Genomic DNA, 21,131 nt, shown 5'->3' with positions numbered 1-21,131 from the left:
CAATTATTTTCCGAATCAGAAAATGTCCGGTGTGAGGGAGACCTCGGAGCGTCATGGAGCAGAATCCTCCCGAGCCCCAGGAGGAAGCTGGCAGAAGGGGACTGCCTGCCCACGGCAGGGGCTGGGAGCAGACTCCAGGGCTGCCGGCTCCCGGGCCCCTCAGCATTCAGCGCCTGCATTTGTTTTTTAAGATTTTATTTATTTATTTGACAGAGAAAGACAGCGAGAGAGGGAACACAAGCAAGGGGAGTGGGAGAGAGAGAAGCAGGCTTCCCTGCTAAGCAGGGAGCCCGACGCGGGGCTCGATCCCAGGACCCAGGGATCATGACCTGAGCTGAAGGCAGACACTTAATGACTGAGCACCTGGGTTTTTATTGGGCTCCAAAGGCTTGTCCATCTCTGTGTAGGCAGTTCTGGAATGCACTCACTTACTAGTGAGATGGAATAACCTGTTGAAAGAAACCCCAAGTTGGATCTCAACAAGGCAGATTCAGACATAAATTCTTGTGCCCCTGGAGATCCAGGAAACCAGTGTACCCGAGTCCTTACTTTTTACAGATGAGGCCTAAAGGGTCATGGACTTAGTGGTGATGCTTTTGCTAACTTCTGACAGACTGAGGGGGAAACCCACGTGGCCTCTGGGTTGGGGCTATTTTCACTATATTCTGGAGTCGAGATGGGTGGGGGAGAAAAGACAAATTTAGGCCATATGAAGTGGAAATGTTTGAGAAAAAGGAAAATATTTAAAATACTGACTTAATTGTATACTAGCATTAATTGAATAAAACTAAGATTACTACAGTGCCACATCTTAGAGAATTTTTAGAGCCCTTTGATTATTTATAATGGACCATTTCATGACATGACAGCTTTAATTACCAGATTGGGGAAGAGAGAAAATGTCTGATACAACGTTTGGCTTTGGTATCTCAAAAACAGAGCAAGTACAAAACTAACATTAACTTCAGAATGGTATTCCTTTGCCTTGAGTAGAAAAATTGAATGATGATAATATTTTAAGAGAAATTAAGTAACACGACCAAGGCCAGAGAGCTACTGAAAAAGTGTCAGGATTTCAGTTGCGGTGTATCTGGCTCCAAACCTTTTCTTGTCTCTTGGCTACCACTCCTATTATGTCTCTGCATAAAACAACAGCTTTTTGGACTCACAGATGTATAATTAGGAGGTATCTTTCCAACAGCACCAATGAATCTATCCTTCATACACACACACACACACACACACACACACACACACACACACACGAAACACATCAAGTTTGAAAATATCCAACTGCAGATAGCAAGTGCTCAGGAAACAAGTGTATTTTCTCACACATGCCCTGGGCATGCGGGATCACTGGCTCCCTGCCACTTCAGGGGATGTGGTATAGAAACACAAACATAAATGGGGCGAGCCCCTTCCACTGCTCTGCCTAAAAGGTGTGACACTGTTCCTTTGTCATCTTAGAAGAAGACCTTCTGCATAAGCATGACTGAAATTAACTTTGATTACTTGAAAGGACAAGCCAAGCAGCAAGGCATCAAAAGGTTTCCAGTGAAGGGCACTTCAGTGATAGCTTGTCAGGAAAAGCACAATTGCAGCTGCAACCTTCAGATCTAGGGGGAAATTCTGAGCAAACACTTCTTAAATAAGGTGGCTGAACTTTAACATTTTCAGACTGTGGTCTCTGTTTTTTTTTTTCTTTTGAAGGCAGAGAGAGAGTTTTTTTGAGAGATGCTAAAGGAGTTCAGTGCCTCGGGATAAACTATTCATGAGTCCACAGAAGGTAAGCTGTTACCTTTTAATACGAATTCTAAATGAGCAATTAGAAAAGGAAACCTACTTCTTGCCTTCTCCCATCTCCAATGTCTTATTTACCTCTGTTAAGATGAGACCACCCACAGTTTGATATCTCTTCTAAGAACCGGCTAAAAAGTGAGAATAGATGTGGGCCCACCATTCTCCTAATTGTGCGTCCTTGGGGAGTTATTCAAACACGCAAAGTCTGCACTTCCTCATCTAACACATGAGGAAGACAGTATCTTTCTCACAAGGCTGCTGTTAGCAACTGAGACAACATGTTCAAAGTACTTTGTAGCGTCAGCGTGTAAAGAGGACACAATGAGCCAACACTGAGAGCAAGCATACATCATCATCACCACCACCACCAGCAGCAGCATCACCATCATCAATATTCATCAATAAAATCATCTCTTTACACATGTGGTAAATTAGGCAAATAAATGACCCCAAGATCACACAGTATGGTCCTAACAGAGCTGACATTACAACTTCCTCTCTTGCTATGGATCAGTGTACGTTCTGCTCCAGAGTTGATGGTATCTACTTCCACTTCAGATGCTTCAGCAACAAAAATGGGTCTTCAAGGAATTCAAGAGTGAAAAGCTCTAGTAGGCTAGATGGGAGAGGATAATAAATATTCCCAAATGAAACCCCATGCAAAGCTTTCTATAAATAGCATTACTGTTGCCTTCCTCATGAGCTCTTCTGAACATGCAAATATGAAAAAGAACTATTACTGTATATGAAAAATGCAGAGATGGGATAGGCTTCTTCTAGAAAGAAAATGGAATCTTGTTTTGTACATGTCAGCCTCGGAGGAGTCATGCAAATTCAATGCACAATCTCTAACTGAGAGGTATTTTTTTCTATAGGAATGCCAACGGTGGGGATAGTATTGCCCCAGACTCGAGGATTTACTGGAATTTCTAGAAAGTGCAGGGAGGGAGGCAATTAGTTTAAATTCTTGTATGAAGAAGTCTTTTTATAGCTGCAGAGAAACTATATATTGAAAAGACTGAAAAAAAAATGAATGTCATACATAGGCCAAGCTATAAAAGTAATCAAACCTTCTCATTTGACAGGGGTTTGGGGAATCTTTCATTCATACTGAAAGAATTCAGATATCCAAAAGATACACGGTTCACTCAGGGGGCAATTCCAGTCACTGTATATAAATTCATGTTGATTCCTGAGGATTTTTACTGAAGTCCAAGACAGAGTGTTTAAATCTCCTTTGCTTCTGACTGCTTTATTAGTTTTTAAATATGTAGATTGATTTTTCGATCCAATCTTAGTTGATCTATATAGGCACAGGGGAAAGTATTGCTGGGGTACCCTATTAGAGTCCATATATTTCTGTTCTATTAAGTGAACAAATAGGTGTGATCTAGAATGAAGAGGAAAGGTTTGTCTCCCGAGAGTCAAAATGAGAAAGACCATCTACAAGGTTCTGACGGACTTGAAAATTCCAATCCCAACTCTGCCTCCAAAGAACTTATAAAGTCAATTCATAATTAGGTGGTATAGAGTAGGTGCTTGATAAATATCTAGGAAAAGAAACTGTGGCCATGGAATTACAAAATATATAGTGTCATTTGACCTATCTAACAGATCGTGTTTCATGCAGCTTAGAAGCCAGCCAGGGAGCAGGGAGAAGTCCAATCAAGAAGAAACTAGTAATGGGCGCCTGGGTGGCTCAGTTGGTTAAGCGACTGCCTTCGGCTCAGGTCATGATCCTGGAGTCCCTGGATTGAGTCCCGCATCGGGCTCCCTGCTCAGCAGGGAGTCTGCTTCTCCCTCTCCCACTCCCCGTTTGTGCTCCCTCTCTCGCTGTGTCTTTCTCTGTCAAATAAATAAAATCTTTAAAAAAAAAAAAAGAAGAAACTAGTATTAACATTAAGGTGGGGCTTGAGGAAAGCATTTTAATCTTTTTCTTGCCTATCAAGTTAACGTATTATTGCTCTTGAATTGCTATTTAATTTTCTTTGAAAGAAAATGTTTTGCTCAGAGAGATGCTATAGTATTGCTGACGTATCTTCTATCAGAAAGGAAGGCTAACAGCAGAGGTGCTAGCAACATTAATAAAATAATTCAATTTTCTGACTTTTCTTGCAGCAGAAAGGCTAGACCAAGAGAAGTTTCTGAAATTTATGATGGTATAAATCCATAGCTGGCTTACAACTTTGCTTATCTATAGCCTAAACTCCGTTGAGTTAAGATCTTAGTAAAAATTGGCCAAGGAAAGCTCAGCATAGAGTAGTTTACTAAAAAAAACGTATCAGATAGGTTTCTGCAAATAAAGAAGGGGACAGATATTCATGTGAAATGTTAAACCATGGGATTTTAGAACTGGAAGTAGCCTTAGAAATCATGGTATAATCCTTTGATTTTACACATAAGAAACTGAAGGTTCACAGATACAAATCCACTTGTTCAAGCTTCAAACAACTTAAGCCTCCCACTCTTAAATACCAATGTCTAAAGCATTTAATTTTATTTTTCCCAATTAAGGAAAAAACTGATGACCAGCTATAATTCCTTTTTTGGGGGGCAGGGGCAGATATTTTTTATTGTGGAAAAAAGCACCTTAAAATTAACCATCTTAACTATTTTTTTTTTTTTTATATTTTATTATTTATTTGACAGAGAGAGAGAGCGAGAGCAGGAACACAAGCAGGGGGAGTGGGAGAGGGAGAAGCAGGCTTCCCACCGAGCAGGGAGCCCGATGTGGGACTCGATCCCGGGACTCCGGGATCATGACCTGAGCTGAAGGCAGACGCTTAATAACTGAGCCACCCAGGCGCCCCATCTTAACTATTTTTAAGTGGACAGTTCAGTACTGCTAAGTACATTCACACTGTTGTGAAACCGATCTTCAGAATTCTTTCAGCCTGCAAAACTGCAACTCTGTACCCATTTAGCAATAACTCCACAGACACCCAGCTTCCTTCAGCTCTTGGCAACCACCATCTACAATCTGTCCCTTTGTGACCGGCTTATTTCATTTGTGTAATGTCCTGGAAGTTCATCCATGCTGTAGCATGTGCCAGAAGTTGCTTCCTTTTTAAAGCTAATATTCCATTGTACGTATATACCGCATTTTGTTTACCCGTTGATCCACGGGTAGGAATTTGCTTTGCTCCCACCTCTTGGCTATTATGAATGGTGCATAATTCTTTTCAAATATTTTCAATGCCCCTAATGTAGGAGTTGACTTTTCTTTACTCCATCAAAACAACTGCCGTGTAAATTTTAGAGATTCCCCCAAACTATCAAAATGGTACTTAGGCCAGAAGTATACACAAAGAGAGATAGTGTGCTATTAATTTTCCTCCAAAGGATCTAAAACCATCCTACCTTTTCACAGGCTGCTTTAAATTAAAGGATGAGAACTGTGGGCAAGATATCACTTTTAATTAAAGTTTTACCCACGATTTAGGGCATTGGAACGGATGTTGCAGTGCTGACAGTGAGAAAAGATAGACATCATTCATGAGCTTCTCATTTCACAACCGACACACTAAAAAAGTTATTGGTGGACATTTCTCTTGAACAGCCATTTAAAGACTAAACCATAAAATAGCAAACAAAAGTAAAAAAAAAAATGGTTTCAGAGACTCTCATCTATCACCATCCAAAATGCCAATAAACTGGGCAAATTACTTTGCTGTTAGTGACCTACAAATAAAGTAATTAAGTACGAGCCAAGAAATGCTGAAAATGCTCACACATATGCATAATCAGGTTAACAAAAATGCGGGCTATCTGTAACATCAACCCCTTTCCTACTATTTTTTAATGGCTGCATGGAACCTGCTCTTAATTGCTCACAACTGCAGTTTCATAACCCCAAGTCTGAATACATCCATTATTTGAACTGTTTCATTATAAAATAGCCTAGCTTGGTGGGCGGGGGCTCCTGTGCCGGTCATGTGGCGGGCAGGGCTGCTGCAGCCGTGTGGCCAGCCGTGCCCAGTGCAGGGCGGTGCTGGAGGCATCATGGCTGGCGGGGGGAGGGGTGCTGTGGTGCCAGCGCCTGCAGATCTCCAGGAGCTCACGAGTGGTGTACCATTTTCCTTCCCTACCAGCAACGTTTGCAGTGATCTAGTTTCTCTGCATCCTCACCTGCATTCGGTATTATCACTGGATACCCACGGACTCTTGAAGGGCTTTCTGGTTTATCCATAATCAAATCATTGGTTGGTTTGTTTGTTTAAGATTTATTTATTTGAGAGAGAGAGAGCGTACACGTGCATGGAGGGGGGAGAAGGAGAGGGAGAGGAGAAGCAGAGCCCTGGTGGGGTTCTGATCCCACAACCCTGAGATCATGACCCCAGTTGAAACCAAGAGCCGGGAAGCTCAACCGAATGAGCCACCCAGGCGCCGCTCATCGGTTTCAGTTTGGATGGTAGTTCATCACCTGAAGAACCTGACTTGGCCACGGCTGGAATCCACTGGTTGCCTTCCACCTCAGGGATATCGCACTCATGATTCCCCTCCTGTTGGTTCTTGCTGCTTCAAGATACTCAGCCCATGTCTGAGATGCAGCAACCGTCTCCCCCAATTCCCCTTGTCCATCCTGATGGGCAGTTTAAAAACTTGCCCTTTTATGATGTCCCTGATGTTCTCATCAAGCCCACGAGTTTAGCTGAAAGCAGTAGTCAACAATTTCAAGAGAAGTTTTTATTTTTGTTCTGACACCCTAACAAGTTAGAGAGAGATGCATTATCTAGGGATTTTTTTTTTTTGCCAGGTGGTAGGAGAGATTATATAGTCCAAGTTCAGCTGGGACTTTGCCTGGCGGAGACAAGTTGCTCTCAAGAACAAAACTATCCCAACAGTCTATGTATAAAAGTAAATGGGAAGTAAATGTAAAGTGAATGTGAAGCCGTTTTCTTTGCCTAGCTATGCATTACCACCTAAAAATGGGATTGAATATAAATACATCTTTGGTTGGGTTATCTTCAGCTGTGCCAAATCAGATTTCCATTTCCTGGGCATCAGAAATTGGAAAGAATTACTCCATGTCTGTATATCTTGTATGAAAGCTCACATCAGCCATGTCATTACAGAGACTAAAAATGAAAGGTATTAGAAACCTTGATCATTCCAGAAAACTAAAGAAAAACTTACTGCAGCTCCTAATAGTGAAATTCCTTCAGGTATCCTTGATGTGCCCTTTAAGGAAAACGAGGCCCGCAATCCCATGCCATGCAGTGACTTATACACATCTATAGTGTTTTGATGCTGCCCTTTATCTGCAAATGAATGAGAAGCCCGCTTGGATTTGTCCTGTGACAAAAAAAGCTGCCCATGAAAAATCTAATTTTACATGGGCTTTTTACGGAAATTCTCAATGACTGTTCTGATGTGTATGAGATCACATTTCAAGAAGATGGTTCTTGGTGTCCAATGAGACACCAAGAAGAAAGAAGCTATGAAAGTATCCAGCAATCACATACAAAAATGAACATTTCAAGTGTCTTCATAAGCCTTCTTCAGTGACTGTAGCCAATGAGGCAAGAAAAAAGTGGATGTTACTGACCTAACACTAGAAATCTCTTCCCAAGAAGAGGAAGACCCTCTTGCCAACAGGAAATGTATTTGTGGTCTGAAACACAAAGCAGCCTAACCAAAGGAGTATTAGCCATCTTTTGTATGGGTGCCCAGTGTGACTTTGGTTGATCCCACTGTTGTTCACCTTCACTAACAGACTGTTCAGTACCATTCCACCACAGGCCAACATAAAGCTCGTCATCAGCTCTGCCAGGTTCGGATTTTCCTCCTCTTATTCCACTTGATCCCTAGTACCGTCCTCTTATGGTTTTGGATAGTCTCACCTCACCTTTAACAGCACGAGTATGTCTATCACCATGACCAGCCCCCAGGAAAGCAGTCCTCATGTTAGTTCATCCAGCAGCAGAGTGACACCGGGGTCATCACCAGCAGTGGAAGTTTCATTCCTGACATCACCTCCTCATTGGATTAAAGGAGGACTCATCTGATTCTAGGAATCATTCACTGAAACTGCTCGTTCTTGGGTCTCTCTCTGTGGAAGCTGTTTTTTGAAAACAACTACTTTAATATTTATCTATTTTTTTTAAAGATTTTATTTATTTATTTGACAGAGAGAGACACAGCGAGAGAGGGAACACAAGCAGGGGGAGTGGGAGAGGGAGAAGCAGGCTTCCCCACCGAGCAGGAAGCCTGATGTGGGGCTTGATCCCAGGACCCCAGGATCCTGACCTGAGCTGAAGGCAGACGCTTAACCGACTGAGCCACCCAAGCGCCCCTACTTTGATATTTATTGAAACATCAAATGGATTCTTTTGCTTTCTGAGAGATGAACACAGATGACTGCACCAAGAACCACATGACATGCAAGGATTTTTCTTATTCGTGCTGTACTCTGAACACCAAATACATTCAGCCATAACTGTATCTTCTTGAGAGATGGATTTCAATCTCATATGTTACTGGATGGAATCTACAAATTAGTTTAAAACTTTTTTGTTGTAATAAACAGCAATGAAGTTACATAAATATTCAGGTAAAGACTTTTTTTCTAATTAAAAAAAGACGTAATCAATGATTCTAAAATGACAGCAACTTTTGTTTAACCTGATGTGAAGGAAAAAAATACATGCAAAGAAGTTGTTTGTCCAAAACAAAACAAAGCAAAATAAAGAAAACTCCTAACTCCCTCCACCACCCCCGGCCAAAAAAAAAAAGAAAAAACCAAAAAACCACAAAAACACCCACACTGGCTTAAGAACGACCTATGTGGTATAAAATCGTCATCACTGAAAAGCTGCTGGCAAGACCAGTATGACCCCAAAACCTCGTTGTTACCCAGCATGTACAATCACATACTACAGCATCAAGTATCCTCACCCAAATACTGAAGTTACACATGAACCTCCTTTTGTGGGATGCCTTCCTTACTTCAGTACATGTACAGCCCATCCCTGGTAGGGGAACCAAACATTATTTAGATGGAAATTTAGAGCTAAATCTGCTAGCCTACCTAAGCTGGTGGTTGGGAACCTTTCAATAGGGAATAGTTGTTCCTCTCCTAGAGATTATGGTTTTACTCAGTTAACTGTCTAAGGAAAGGGTCTGTGACACATGTGCACACAAGCGTGCGTGCGTGCATGTACACACACACACACACACCCCTTCTGTTACCCAGTTGTGCTGCTACCTGAGACCCCAGGACGGCAGCATGGATGCACTCCGATGAACACGGAAAGCATCATGTAGCTGGAAATAAACCCAAACTCTGCACAGATATGGGAGTTTTCACCAGGTTTCTAGAAAAAGCTGCTATACATTTAGGCTATAGCTGAGTATTCCTAAAATCACAATCTTAACTGGCATATTCAGGGAAATTCTGTGAAAGTACAAGGAGATGGGTCTGGTAACACCTCCCCACTGTAGCCAGAGTTTCCCGCCCTCAGCTGCCTCTTCTATTTCTTCTCTCACAGACATGTGGCTATTTAGCTAGGAATGTAACAAAGGTGACCACTCTACTTCAAAATGCTTGGAAAATACTTTCACTTTGAAGAACCAAAATCTCTGTGAACTACACAGGGAGAGAGGGCCCCTTGGGTGATGGCAATGGTGCAGGTCTTTAGAGATTCCTCAAGTAGCAAGGGTATAGAGCATAGAAGTAGTGATACCAAATAAGGCAGGTCTGGTTGTTTAAAATCCAAAGTGGCACGACAAACTATACTGAGTGGGGGTGATTACCTGAGAGCTATTCTAATTCACGCCTTATAAATAGGAATCAAAAGGAATACCTTCAGAACAGCAAAATGGAAGAAAGAACCAAGATGAAAGCATGGTTGACCTTTTTGCTCTTCTTTCTGATACGAAACACCCAAGGGGCCTTGTTTACTATCTGAGGTAGGGAGTACTTAGGTACTTCTTTGCTGCCCAGATTGTGTGAGAGATGTTTGCCCAACCCTATACACAGGTCGGCTTCTGTGCATCCTTCCTGGCACATACACAAAAGGCCTCTCCAACTTTTTTTCTTTTTTTTTAAGATTTTATTTATTTGAGAGAGAGAGAGAGAGAGCACGCACAAGCAGGGGGAGCTGCAGAAGGAGATGGAGAAGCAGGCTCCCTTCTGAGCAGGGAGCCCGATGCAGGGCTTGATTCCAGGACCCTGGGATCATGACCTGAGCCGAAAGCAGATGCTTAACCGACTGAGTCACCCAGGCGGCGCAGGGCTCTCCAATTTTTTGATCCCACTTGGGAAGCAGACAGGGAAGCTAGGTTTAGTGGGGACTGGTCCATAACTTGCTTTCAGCAGAAAGGAAATACTCATACAAGCTGCCAGGGTCAATCTGTCTTTACAGAACCATTTTATATGGACATAATAGGAATTTATTTATTTATTTATTTTAAAGATTTTATTTATTTATTTGACAGAGAGAGACACAGCGAGAGCAGGAACACAAGCAGCGGGAGTGGGAGAGGGAGAAGCAGGCTTCCCGTGGAGCAGGGAACCCGATGTGGGACTCGATCCCAGGACCCTGGGATCATGACCTGAGCCGAAGGCAGACGCTTAACGACTGAGCCACCCAGGCACTCTTGGACATAATAGGAATTTAGAGAAAGGTGGAAGGATGCCTCTGCTAGTTATGGGCTATGAGATGATGTTTGTAGCTGGAAAGAGATTAGAGACTGACAGACTGGATTATAATTTTCAGGGGAGAGTTGGTCTAAGAATGTCAAAGAAAGAACAAGTGTTTGCCAGGCTTCTATTGAGTGGGCCATAATTATAGAGTGAGCAAAAGGAGTCTGACTTGCTCATAATGGAGGAAAAATGATCTGCCATGTTACTTCTTGAAATCAGAGTAATCCTTAGGAGCAGTATGAAAGGCAAATGGGAAATACTAATGCTAGGTAGAACCCTTCAGTGTTGCCACAATGAAGACAAAATTCTGCGCAAAAAATACGAAGGAAGAATGACCTCTGAGGAGAGGCTGAGCTGGGTTGATGTGGTCCTTACATATCTTGGGTACGAAATTGGGGAATGACTTAAGAATATCTTTATCCTTCAATTTCTACTGACTCAGGAGCTCATGTCCTTGAACTTCTGAGTTTCCTCCAAGCTCAGGTCTGGCCATGTGGCCATGGACAAGGCATCCAGCTTGCACCTTGGTTTCTCTACCCCAAAAAACCAGAAGAGAATCTTTGCTCAGAGACTTCTTTGAAAACTCACAATCTTACCACGTGCACAGTTGTATTGTCAGAGTCACAGCTGACTGAAGGGACTGAAGACACATCTGTAGAGAGCAAGACCCACTGTAAAGACAGACTAGAAAGCAGGGAAGAGGTAAACCGTGTCGAGAGGGAAGTCGGGTGGAGGGTTCTACTTTGAGCATTGCCTTTACAGATGTGCATTATCTGGCAGCTGCAAAGATGACCGTGGCTTTCTCATCCATGGAGAAGTGATGCTGAGATCGATGTGCATCCGGGTGGATGGTCTTTGGGTCCCAGTATGCAAGAGGAAGAGGGATCTGATAGGAAGGGTATTACAGCTCATGCTGGTTATGTCTCATTAGATTAGAGGCTAAGGGCCTCATCAGGTTTCCACTTTACCTTCATGACTCATTCTCTTTGAGGAGAGGTTCTGGGTGGCTAGCAAGATACCATGATTTGGTGGCTCAGACCCCCTGCCTGAGATGTATGATCCCAGGGGCCAAATATATCTTCATATATTCCTTTAGTCCACAGAGGATTATTAAGAGCCCACCGTAGGTGGGGCTTTTCTAGATACTCCTGATGACAATAATAGCAAGTATTTACTATGTGCCAGCATCCTTCGAAGGGCTTCACATGTATTAATTTACTTGATGCTCACCATAACCCAGGAGGTTGGGCCTGTTCTCATCTGCATTTTATATTAGGCACCAAGAGGTTAAATATCTGGCTCAAGATCACATAGTTAGTAGCCTGAGTCAGGATGTGAACACAGGCAGGCTGGCCCCAGAGCCCATGCTCTGGCCAGTCAGGCACTGTGACCATGACAGGGGAGATCCCTATCCTCACGGAGGAAGATAAAACAGACAAGGCAATACGTGATGTTATTTTCAGGACTGATAAATGCTATAAAGAAAACCAAAGCAGGGTATGGGACAGAGTGACAAAAGGAAGGCTATTTCAGACAGTGTGGTCAGGACAGCCCTCTGCGGGAAGGTGAAATCAGAATAAAAGTCTGAGGGGAAAAAGGGAAATGAGCGATGGGAAGGTCTGGGGAGAGTATTCCAGGCAGAGGGTACAAAGCCTCCATGATGGGAACAAGCTTGGGGTATATCAGGGACATCAAGAAGGCATCTGAAAGTGTGAGGGAGCCATGAGCAATGGAAAGCCTTTGAGGACTTCTTAAGGATTTCAGATTTTATTGCCATGGTGCTATGAAACCTCTGGAGGGTTTTGAGCAGGGGTAAAACCTGCTCTAATTTTCCTTTTAAGAAAAGATCACTCTGGCAGTTTGTGGAGAATAGATCATGCAGGGAGGGGAAATCAGGGAGGCATGTTAGAAGGCTATGAGAGCAGCCAGTGAGAAGAAAATAGAGACACTGCTTTACTTCAGGCCTTTAGGCCAAGGTCAGCTCATACCAGCATGGAGCAAGGCAGCTCCAGGAGTCGCTAACATCTCATAAGCTAACTACAGTAAGTGTGACACCTGGATTCAGGAAGTCTTAACAAGAAAGGGAAGTGAGCCGGAACTTCCCAGGTGTTGACCTGTAATTGGCTGAGTTCTCTGATGGAATGGGAATGTTTTCATTTGTCAGAACCTTTCTGAGCAGAGTCTTCAGGGCCAACATAATCATCTGGTGCTCTCCTGGCGAAGGGCCCTGGGCCTGAAAGTAGGCCCACCTGTTCCCCAACTGGCAAGGAAGGTGCACTTGCCAGGCTGTCCTGGGGAGGGCATCCTGGCCCCCACAGGTTCAGAGGCTGCAGGTTTGAGTCTGTTTTGAGTGCGGATTCACTGGGGATGTCTGAAGAGAGCCAGTCTAATCTTTTTGTTTTTGAAAGGGTGGTGTTAGCATTTCAAACCGGGAGGTGACACAGACAATTACATAACAGAAGAAATGGTGGCACAGAGTACTTACAGGCACCTTTTCTAAGCAGTTTTCTACTCTGTGCAACTTTATGCTAAAGAATAAAACCAGTCTGGGAGATGCTTGCCAACGTCTACATCAGAAAGTGCCAAAGAATTGAATCTGAGTTTATGCGAAATAAGGACTCAGGATGTTTGTTTTTTCCCAAGTTCCAGTGCTAAAGGAGCCCATAAAATTCAACCACTGATGCCTGGAAAATGCCATCGTCCTAGAGTTTTCAAAATGTCAACTCATTTACCTGCCACTATCAAAGTACACGCAAATATGCAGATCGGTTTCTTTTTCTGATTATCCTATTATCTTCTCATTGCCTTCCTTAAAGATCATTTCCTAGGCTTGTCTGAATGTGGCAAAGTTATTCTGTTGCTAGATGGATAACTGGAGAACTCAAGGAGGGTTATCAGAATCCAAAAATTTATTCTAGAAGGGATTGTTTCATTACATTGCAAAACTTCTGAATTTGACATAAAGAGAAAACTACAATATTTAATATTGCTTCTTTTTCTGAATCGTTTAGAGTGAAGCATGAAGAAGGGTTAGGGATATATGTGTACATATATACATATATAATTGCATATATATGTCATATAGTATGATATGATATACCGTCAGCTGAGCTGGTATCTCCTGATGATGCTAAACAAGCCCTTTCCAAAAACACTAGGCAGAACTGAGGGAAATCATAAGGGACTTCCCTTCCATACTTTATAAACAAATTTACTGCAACTAAGAGAAACGAATGGAAGGAGAAATGGAGCTTATGGTATGACTGTTGCTAAATCAAAGAAAAATAGTGAAAAGGATGAGTTTTTTAGAGGGTGAGAAAACCAACCGAGAGTAGGCTACTTGGCCTCTGACTCTCTAATTAATTTTGCAGAAAGAGGGACATATCACACTACCCAGGAGACCATGCTGCTGCGGATGTTCCGGAGAAAGAGAACAGCAGGCACAAATCAAGGTGATCCCTGGCACTTCTACAAGACAAAGACAAACACACCTTCCAGGGTCCATTATGGGGTCAGTAGCCAAGCAGCTGTGCCTTACATCATTTGCACCTGCAGATACACCTTCCATGTGGCAACAAAATTCAGGTTCCTCACCAACGATCATGTCTCCAAGAAAAGGGCAACAACACCTTGAATTATGATTTTAAAATACTAGGCAAAGTAGAATATATTTACGTTCTTTGACATATGTCAACGCATAAATATGTAAATATATCTTAGAAAGGGGCAACATTTTTTTTTAAAAGTTTCTCATATTTAAAGATCAACCTTTAGTAAACGATGAGAATACAGCTCCCCAGAAGGATGCATTCCCTGAGATTCTGGAAAGCTGATATTTTCCTTTATGTTCTCCTTGAGTTCAGTAATATGATAGGTCATCTTTCTGTGTCTATATGAATAAAAGGAACAGTTTCATGACCCTGTGGTATAAATCATAAACACCAAAAGCAGTGATGTCCAATTAAGGGGGATATGTCAAAGTTTACAGCTCTTAATGAAAGACAGTACATCATCGAACCATCTTACCTGTCGACGAATTATTCCAAGGTCTCTTTTGGCTTTATTCACTAGGGCTTGAATTTCTACAGGATCCTTTACATTCTTATTTTCTCTGAAGGCATCTCTTATCCTCCTGACAGTGTAAGTTCTAAATGAATTCAGGAGAAAAAAAGAAAAAGTGTCAGCAGTCTGAAGCTATGCTTTTAAATGAAATCAAAAGCCTTTCCTTACGAATTAACTGTCTGTATTCCCCTGTGAATAATCCACTTAGATCTTTGCTCTTGGGACAGGCCCATCTATTACTATTCTGGGATGACTAAACAAACAGATTAGGGAAATAAATCTAGCACAAACAATCCACATATAAATGGCAAACTGCTACTGAATTGCTCCTTAGATTCCTGGTTCTTTAGTTATTCACATCTGCATTCTCTCCATTAACATGGATAACTGAACCTTTAATGTACAGAGACAAAGCAAGAATTAAAAGAGGTGAAACAATGCACCACATATGCATGCACCCAGACAGTGATCTATGCCTGACTCGGGTCAGCTCTCCAATCTTGTCCCATCTTTTAGCTGTTTATTCCTCTTGGGGAATATAACGTATAAGGATCCATGTTGGGACCCTACCACAGTGGAGAGTGGAGATTATACCAAAATGCTTTCCCCCATCTTTTTTTTTTTTTAGATTTATTTGAGAGAGAGAGGAAGACAGAGAGAGAGCACGAGTAGGGGGAGGGGCAGCAGGAGAGAATCTTCAAGCAGACTCCCCCCTGAATGGGGAGCCGGACACGGTGCTCAATCCCACAATGCATGAGATCATGCCCTGGGGACGAAACCAAAAGTTGGATGCTTAACCAACTGAGCCACCCAGGCTCCCCTGCCTTCCTCCATGTTTAAAGTGCATACATATGCACATATGTGCACATACAAACACCCTCTTCCCACCAATATAAATTACATGCAGCACAGGACAGCAATTCAAGAGCACGGTTTCAAATCAGACAAGCTCGGCTTTGCGCCAAGCTCCCACTGTTTGTGTGAACTTGGGCAAGATTAACATAAGCCCATGTTTCCTCATCTGTCAAATGGGCATAATACCACCTACCTCTCAGGGCTGCTGGGAGGATTCAGCTTTATCCTCTAACCCAATCAACGAAAGCTCTTCTTCTTAATATCTTAATGCATTAGTACCCCCCCCTCTTGACATCACAGTCTCACCTTCATCCCACATCCTCAGGGTCATACCACGGTGTGTGGACAGAGGGCAAAATGGTCTGGATAATCAAGAGTCCTTAACCTGATGTGTCCCCTACACAGTCATGGCCTTAACCCATGCCCTCCCCATGTACGCAAGACTGAACACAAGAGATGAAGAGCGAGGAGTCCAAGTCAGTCACAGCAAACACCATTTTCTCCAGTCCTTTTATGATCTCACGTGGCTCCGCTTTTAACTTTAAACACCAGCTAAAGAATCCAATAGAACCTATTAATAACATTTGCACACAGAAGCAAAGAGATGAGAGAAGGGGAATATAATTTCTTTGGGAGTTTGGGAGTATGTTCAGGGAGATGGATATCATTTACTGGGAAAAACTTGTTTTAGAGAAGACTACTTTTGTTTTAGATCAACTTTCCTAAAGTAAAAAGAAATTCTAAATTAAAAATCCAAATGGCGGGTCCTTTGCAAAAGGAGTTTTGCAAAAGCAAAAGTAAAATGAAATCTTGTGCCGTTAAGAATCGTGACAGAAAAAGGCAGACACTTTTAGGACGTAAGCCACTGGATAGACGTTCATTTGAAGCCTTGGTGAACCAACGGGAGTATCTGCAGAGGCGCTCCTGGGTGCTCAGGATCAATCTTGGGACAACCGTGACCGGAAATGGAATCCCTAAACTAGCAGACACTATGTAACGACAGGGACTCCTTCATTATGAAGGCTTGGAAAGGATTTTTACTAGACTCTATCAGATATTCTCCTGTATAGCTGCTAATCTAACAAGAGGTTAGACTATCTAGGAAAGCTAAAAGCAATTCCTGGGGTACTTTCTTGCACAGCATGATGGTTATTAACATAACACAATACCACTGTCCTTCCTCACACCCACACATTCCTCAAAACAGTTTCTTTGTTGGTGGTGATGGGAGCAGAGTGGACACCCGTAATTTAATTCTAATATTTTGTTCCACATGTAGGACCGGTTTTAGAACAGGAATTTACCCCAGGGAGTCATCATTGTTTTAGTTCTTCACTCAGGATGCTGCATGGGATTTTTGGAAAAATGAAATGGTCAATAGTAATCATTACTAAATTCATTTCTCTAGACGCTAGTGACTACCCCAGAATAGCCAGCACAAAAGGGAGTATAGCTTGGAACATGAAGTCTGAAGTTCTTCTAAAGTTTAAGGAAATCAGAAAATAACGGGGCTCAAAGATTTCTATCAGCTGAGCTCAAGGTACAGCCTTTTACACAGTTGGCTGTGTATTCTTGTTGTCTCCCCAGATCTCCGAAGTCCACACTTAAAGGAACAAAGTTCTAGATGTTTGAATTAAATGTGTCTAAAGCAATCAAGAGTTGTCGTTCCAAACCTGAATGCACCTCTAACACGAATGATGTGGTGATGGCTCTCTCTTCTCTTTCTTGTTCCTCGTCCTCCTCCATCTAAAACATACAGTGTTTTCCTTTGCCCCAGGAGAAGTCATTGCACTGGCTCAGAACCATATAAGTAATTACTACTGCATGAACAATTTTTCAGTTGTATGAATTATTTCTTTTTTATTAAATAGATTTTTAATTTTTTTGGGGGGGGAGGGGCAGCGGGAGAGGGAAAGAGAATCTCAAGCAGACTCCAAGGCCAGTGCAGAGCCTGTCTCGATCTCACCACCCTGAGATCATGACCTGAGTTGAAATCAAGAGCTGGATGCTTAACTGACTGAGCCACCCAGATGCCCCAGTTGTAGGGATTATTTCAAATGATCATAACTTTGTGAAGGTAATCACAAATCTGCCCGAACCTTCAAATTTTGTAGGAGAGGGCTAACCACCCATTGTTTCAGTTCTGCCCCCACCTGGTTTTTATCCTTTGCATTTTTTCCACCACTACAAGGAAAACCATTTATCCTTGAACACATTCTGGCTATTGGCCTCTTGACCCTATCACTGAGCAAGAACATTTCAAAGAAAAATGTGCAGAGGCCGCCATGAAAATGTGCAGCTGCCGCACATGGAATGATCCTAGTATGAGTCAGATGCTGTTTGAAAGAAAGCATGAAAAATTAACAAATAAAAGGCTACATAACAGTAAGAGCTACCAACTCTGGGAAAGCAGACCACATCCACAGAAATAGTAAGGCTATGCTGCTCATACAGTCACTCTCCGTCTACGCTGCTGAAGCTCTGCGGAATTTCTTCATGCTTCCTTGTGCAGATTTCCATTTGGCTTTTCCTCTCTACCCCAGCCTTTGCCCTTTAGTCTGCCATGAGACCTCCGAGTGTATACAGGCTCTACTGACTATCCTTTCATCATTGCAAGGATCCAACTCCTTTATGAGATTCTTCTACCCACTGTAATTTCCCAGCTGCAAAATAAACAGCAGACAGTAATGAAAGCACTATGGTGCCCGAGGTCTTGCTTTACTTTCTCCCCTTCCAATGCAGGCCCCAATAATCACAGCACTTGGAGGCTCACATCGGTTGTAGCGTCCAAAAGGTGCGACTGGGAAACAAGCTGATATAATACCCCTCATTTGCGTCATCCTTCATCACCACCCCACCCCACAATCTGGTTTCTCTGCTTATTCATCCTGTAAAAACATTGGTGCTTTTTCTTTCTTTCCCCAACCCCAAGTATCTCAATAACAAAACAACTTGACCCTTCTTTTAGTCTTTCTGGGGCAAACTCCTTCAATTGCTTGGAAGGACAAGTGCTCCATCAACTTGCCTTAACTCAAATTCCTTTATAGCCACAAAGAGAAAGCTGCTTAATTCTGCCATGCCTTCAGATTCCAAGGGACTGAGAGGAGAGTGCCAGTGTGTTCTGGGATCCTACCCCTGCTTATGGGTCATTGGTTCACCCTTAACACATCTTTGAGGCCAAGCTACCTAACGAAACCATGTTGTGTGCCCCGACACTGTTATCTGCTGACTTCTTGATGTCAAGTCTCAAGATTCATCAAGGCTTAGTATCCAAATGGCACTCAGTGCATACACAGGCCACTTAAAAAATTAAACTTAAAAAATCATCATAATTTTTAATAAAAATAAGATCCTTTGAAGTCAACAGTTTTTATGAGATCGAAGACAGTGTTTGCAGTTTTTAACTGAGTTATTTACATTTGCTTTACTGATGGAGAGTTCCACAGCAAGCTGGTGTCTTGTCCTGCTCTCTAGATCTACTAGTTATTTCTTCCTAGGCTACTCTGCGAGCTCATCTTATTCTGCTGCCTCTTCTATGTTGTATTCTCTAGGGTTCTCTACTGGATCTCTTTTCTTCTAAATAAAATCTCCTCCACTAACTGAATCTGTGCCCAAGGTTTTATACTATCATATATATGCCACTGGCTACCAAGTCATTCTCTAGTCCCAACTCCATATAACCCAACTGCCTTTTGGACTTGCTAACACAAGACACCCACTATTCCTCCTACAGCTTCTTGTACTGAACACTTTCAAACTGAAGTCACCATCTTCTTTCCTCCCTGGCCCCAGTGGCCAGTATTCCCTTTGCAGGTAGGTGCATTTTCATAAAGCTAACTATCTAAGTCAGACATTTGGGGATTCATCCTAAATTCCCTCCTTTCCCTTAACTCCTTATATTCAATCAAGCACAATATTTCATTGTTTCAACCTTTTACATCTCTTCTGAATCACCTTCCACTTCTCCAAACCTTCAGCCCTAATCTTGGTTCAGGCTCTTATCTCTCACACTAATGCAAAAGCCTTGGGATTGTGGCGTGTGTGATGTACAATAAAATGGATACTAACAACAAGAGAGAGAAAGCTCAAGGACCATTTGAAGGTCATGAGTACTCTGGGTGGATAATAGGGTGAGGGACAGATCAGAAAGCTTCCTTCTTATGAATATAGGTTCCCACTAGAATATAAGCCCCACGCAATAGGGACTTTTCTCTTTTTTGTTTACCACTGGATCTAAAGTGCCTGGCTCAGAGACTGTACTCAATAAAGACTTAGGGAATGAATATACTTCTCAAAATATCAGAGGCAATAATAAAAAGATCTTTAGGAAAAAGGCCAATAGTCAATAAGGAAAACACAACAAAGAATATGAAACTGAAAAGGAAATAGAATGAAAAGGGTTTGCAGCACAAAGATTGAAATAACCTCTGAGAGGTAGTGGTTACAAAATGTGCACTGAGAATTCACTGAAGAAATATGTACTGAATGTCTATTATGTAAGTACAATACTAGGGCTACAGAGGAGAGCAACAAGGTTTTGGACTCGGGGACTAGATAGGAAATCTACACAGAGATGAAAGAGGAGGTAGAAGTCATTTAAAGTGAACACAGAAGGGCTAAGGAGAGTTTTGGGGGTCAATGGAACAGTTCTTAGCTTGTCTGGGGTGGTGTTTTCACATCTACATTTGACAAAACATTGAAATTGTACACTTAAAATAGATGCATTTTATTATAGGTAAATTATTTCTCACTTGGGTGACTTTTAAGGAAAATTGAAAAAATAAATAGTATTGGAGTTATATTACATTTGCCCACTTTTAAGAAAAGCAAAAAGATACCACCAAAGACTGCAATGCTAGACAATGATTATGTACATGGCTGAAGTAGAAATTAATGCTGTATTAGAGAAACCAGGATGGAGGACAAACTGGAAAGTCAAACCTGAAACAGAAAAATTATGTAAGTTGATGAGAAATATGTAAGAAAAAAAATTAAGCTTCAGAACAGGGCAAAAGTACATAACCTATGAATAGTAAATGTGAACAAACTGAACTGGGTAGGTAATTAAAGATATAATAGAAGAAAATGTCCCAGGAGTGATTATATAAAAATTGAGAAGACTCACTGGATTTAACAACCAGAGTACAATGCCAAGATATTTACGTATAAAACCCTGAAGCCCAAGGTCAAAGAAAAAATAAGAAAGGATAAAGAAAAACCTTGAAGTAGATAACAGAGAATGGAATATAGATAAGTATATCCTCAGACTTCTGTTCTCAAAACTGCAAAGAAAAAGGCTGCTCTCCACAGTCATTTGCTGTCTTGAGGGCCCAGAAGGGGGAAGAAAATAGTATCTTTGATTGATGGCGCAAGCACCGTGCTCAGGACACTGGGTAGACATGACTTCATGTACTGGGTATACATGACCTCATTTAATCCTCACAAACTACGGCTCAGAGAGATTCAGAACATTTAGGCCAAGATTACATGCCTAATAAGTGGCAGAGTTGGATCCTGTACCCAGTTGACTACAGTTCTGTGATTTTTAATTCTAAGCTGTGCCTCCTCCAGAGGTCGATAAACTCTATCCAAATTTTGATAAATACTTGGTATAAGCCAAGTTGTTAATCATTTGAAAAGGCATTAAAAAAAATTGTCTCTTGCTTCACAAAGCTTAAAAAGATCATTTGGTCTCTCAACGCTGCTTCAAGTGTTCCTACTAATAGTTCAAGCACCAACAATGTCTTAGGAAAAGACAAGTAGC

The 21,131-nt window shown here is 42.0% G+C and overlaps 1 protein-coding gene and 1 pseudogene across 1 annotated transcript in view; one reads left to right on the top strand and one right to left on the bottom strand.

Moving 5' to 3' along the window:
* Positions 1 to 15,679, bottom strand: part of LOC115943328 (LYR motif-containing protein 4) — a 122,081-nt gene extending 106,402 nt beyond the window's left edge. The window contains exons 1-2 of the mRNA XM_081827533.1: positions 15,674 to 15,679; positions 14,477 to 14,644 (exon numbers count right to left, since the gene is read on the bottom strand). Of these exons, the coding sequence (XP_081683659.1) occupies positions 14,477 to 14,644; positions 15,674 to 15,679 (174 nt within the window). The remainder of the gene's footprint in view (positions 1 to 14,476; positions 14,645 to 15,673) is intronic.
* LOC102737639 (E3 SUMO-protein ligase PIAS2 pseudogene) lies at positions 1,492 to 7,679 on the top strand (annotated as a pseudogene).
* Positions 15,680 to 21,131: the final 5,452 nt, after the last annotated feature.

Source organism: Leptonychotes weddellii, chromosome 8 (genome assembly GCF_054177405.1).
Source record: "Leptonychotes weddellii isolate Sample4059 chromosome 8, ASM5417740v2, whole genome shotgun sequence".
NCBI lineage: Eukaryota > Metazoa > Chordata > Mammalia > Carnivora > Phocidae > Leptonychotes > Leptonychotes weddellii.
This window is presented reverse-complemented; position numbering and strand designations above follow the sequence as displayed.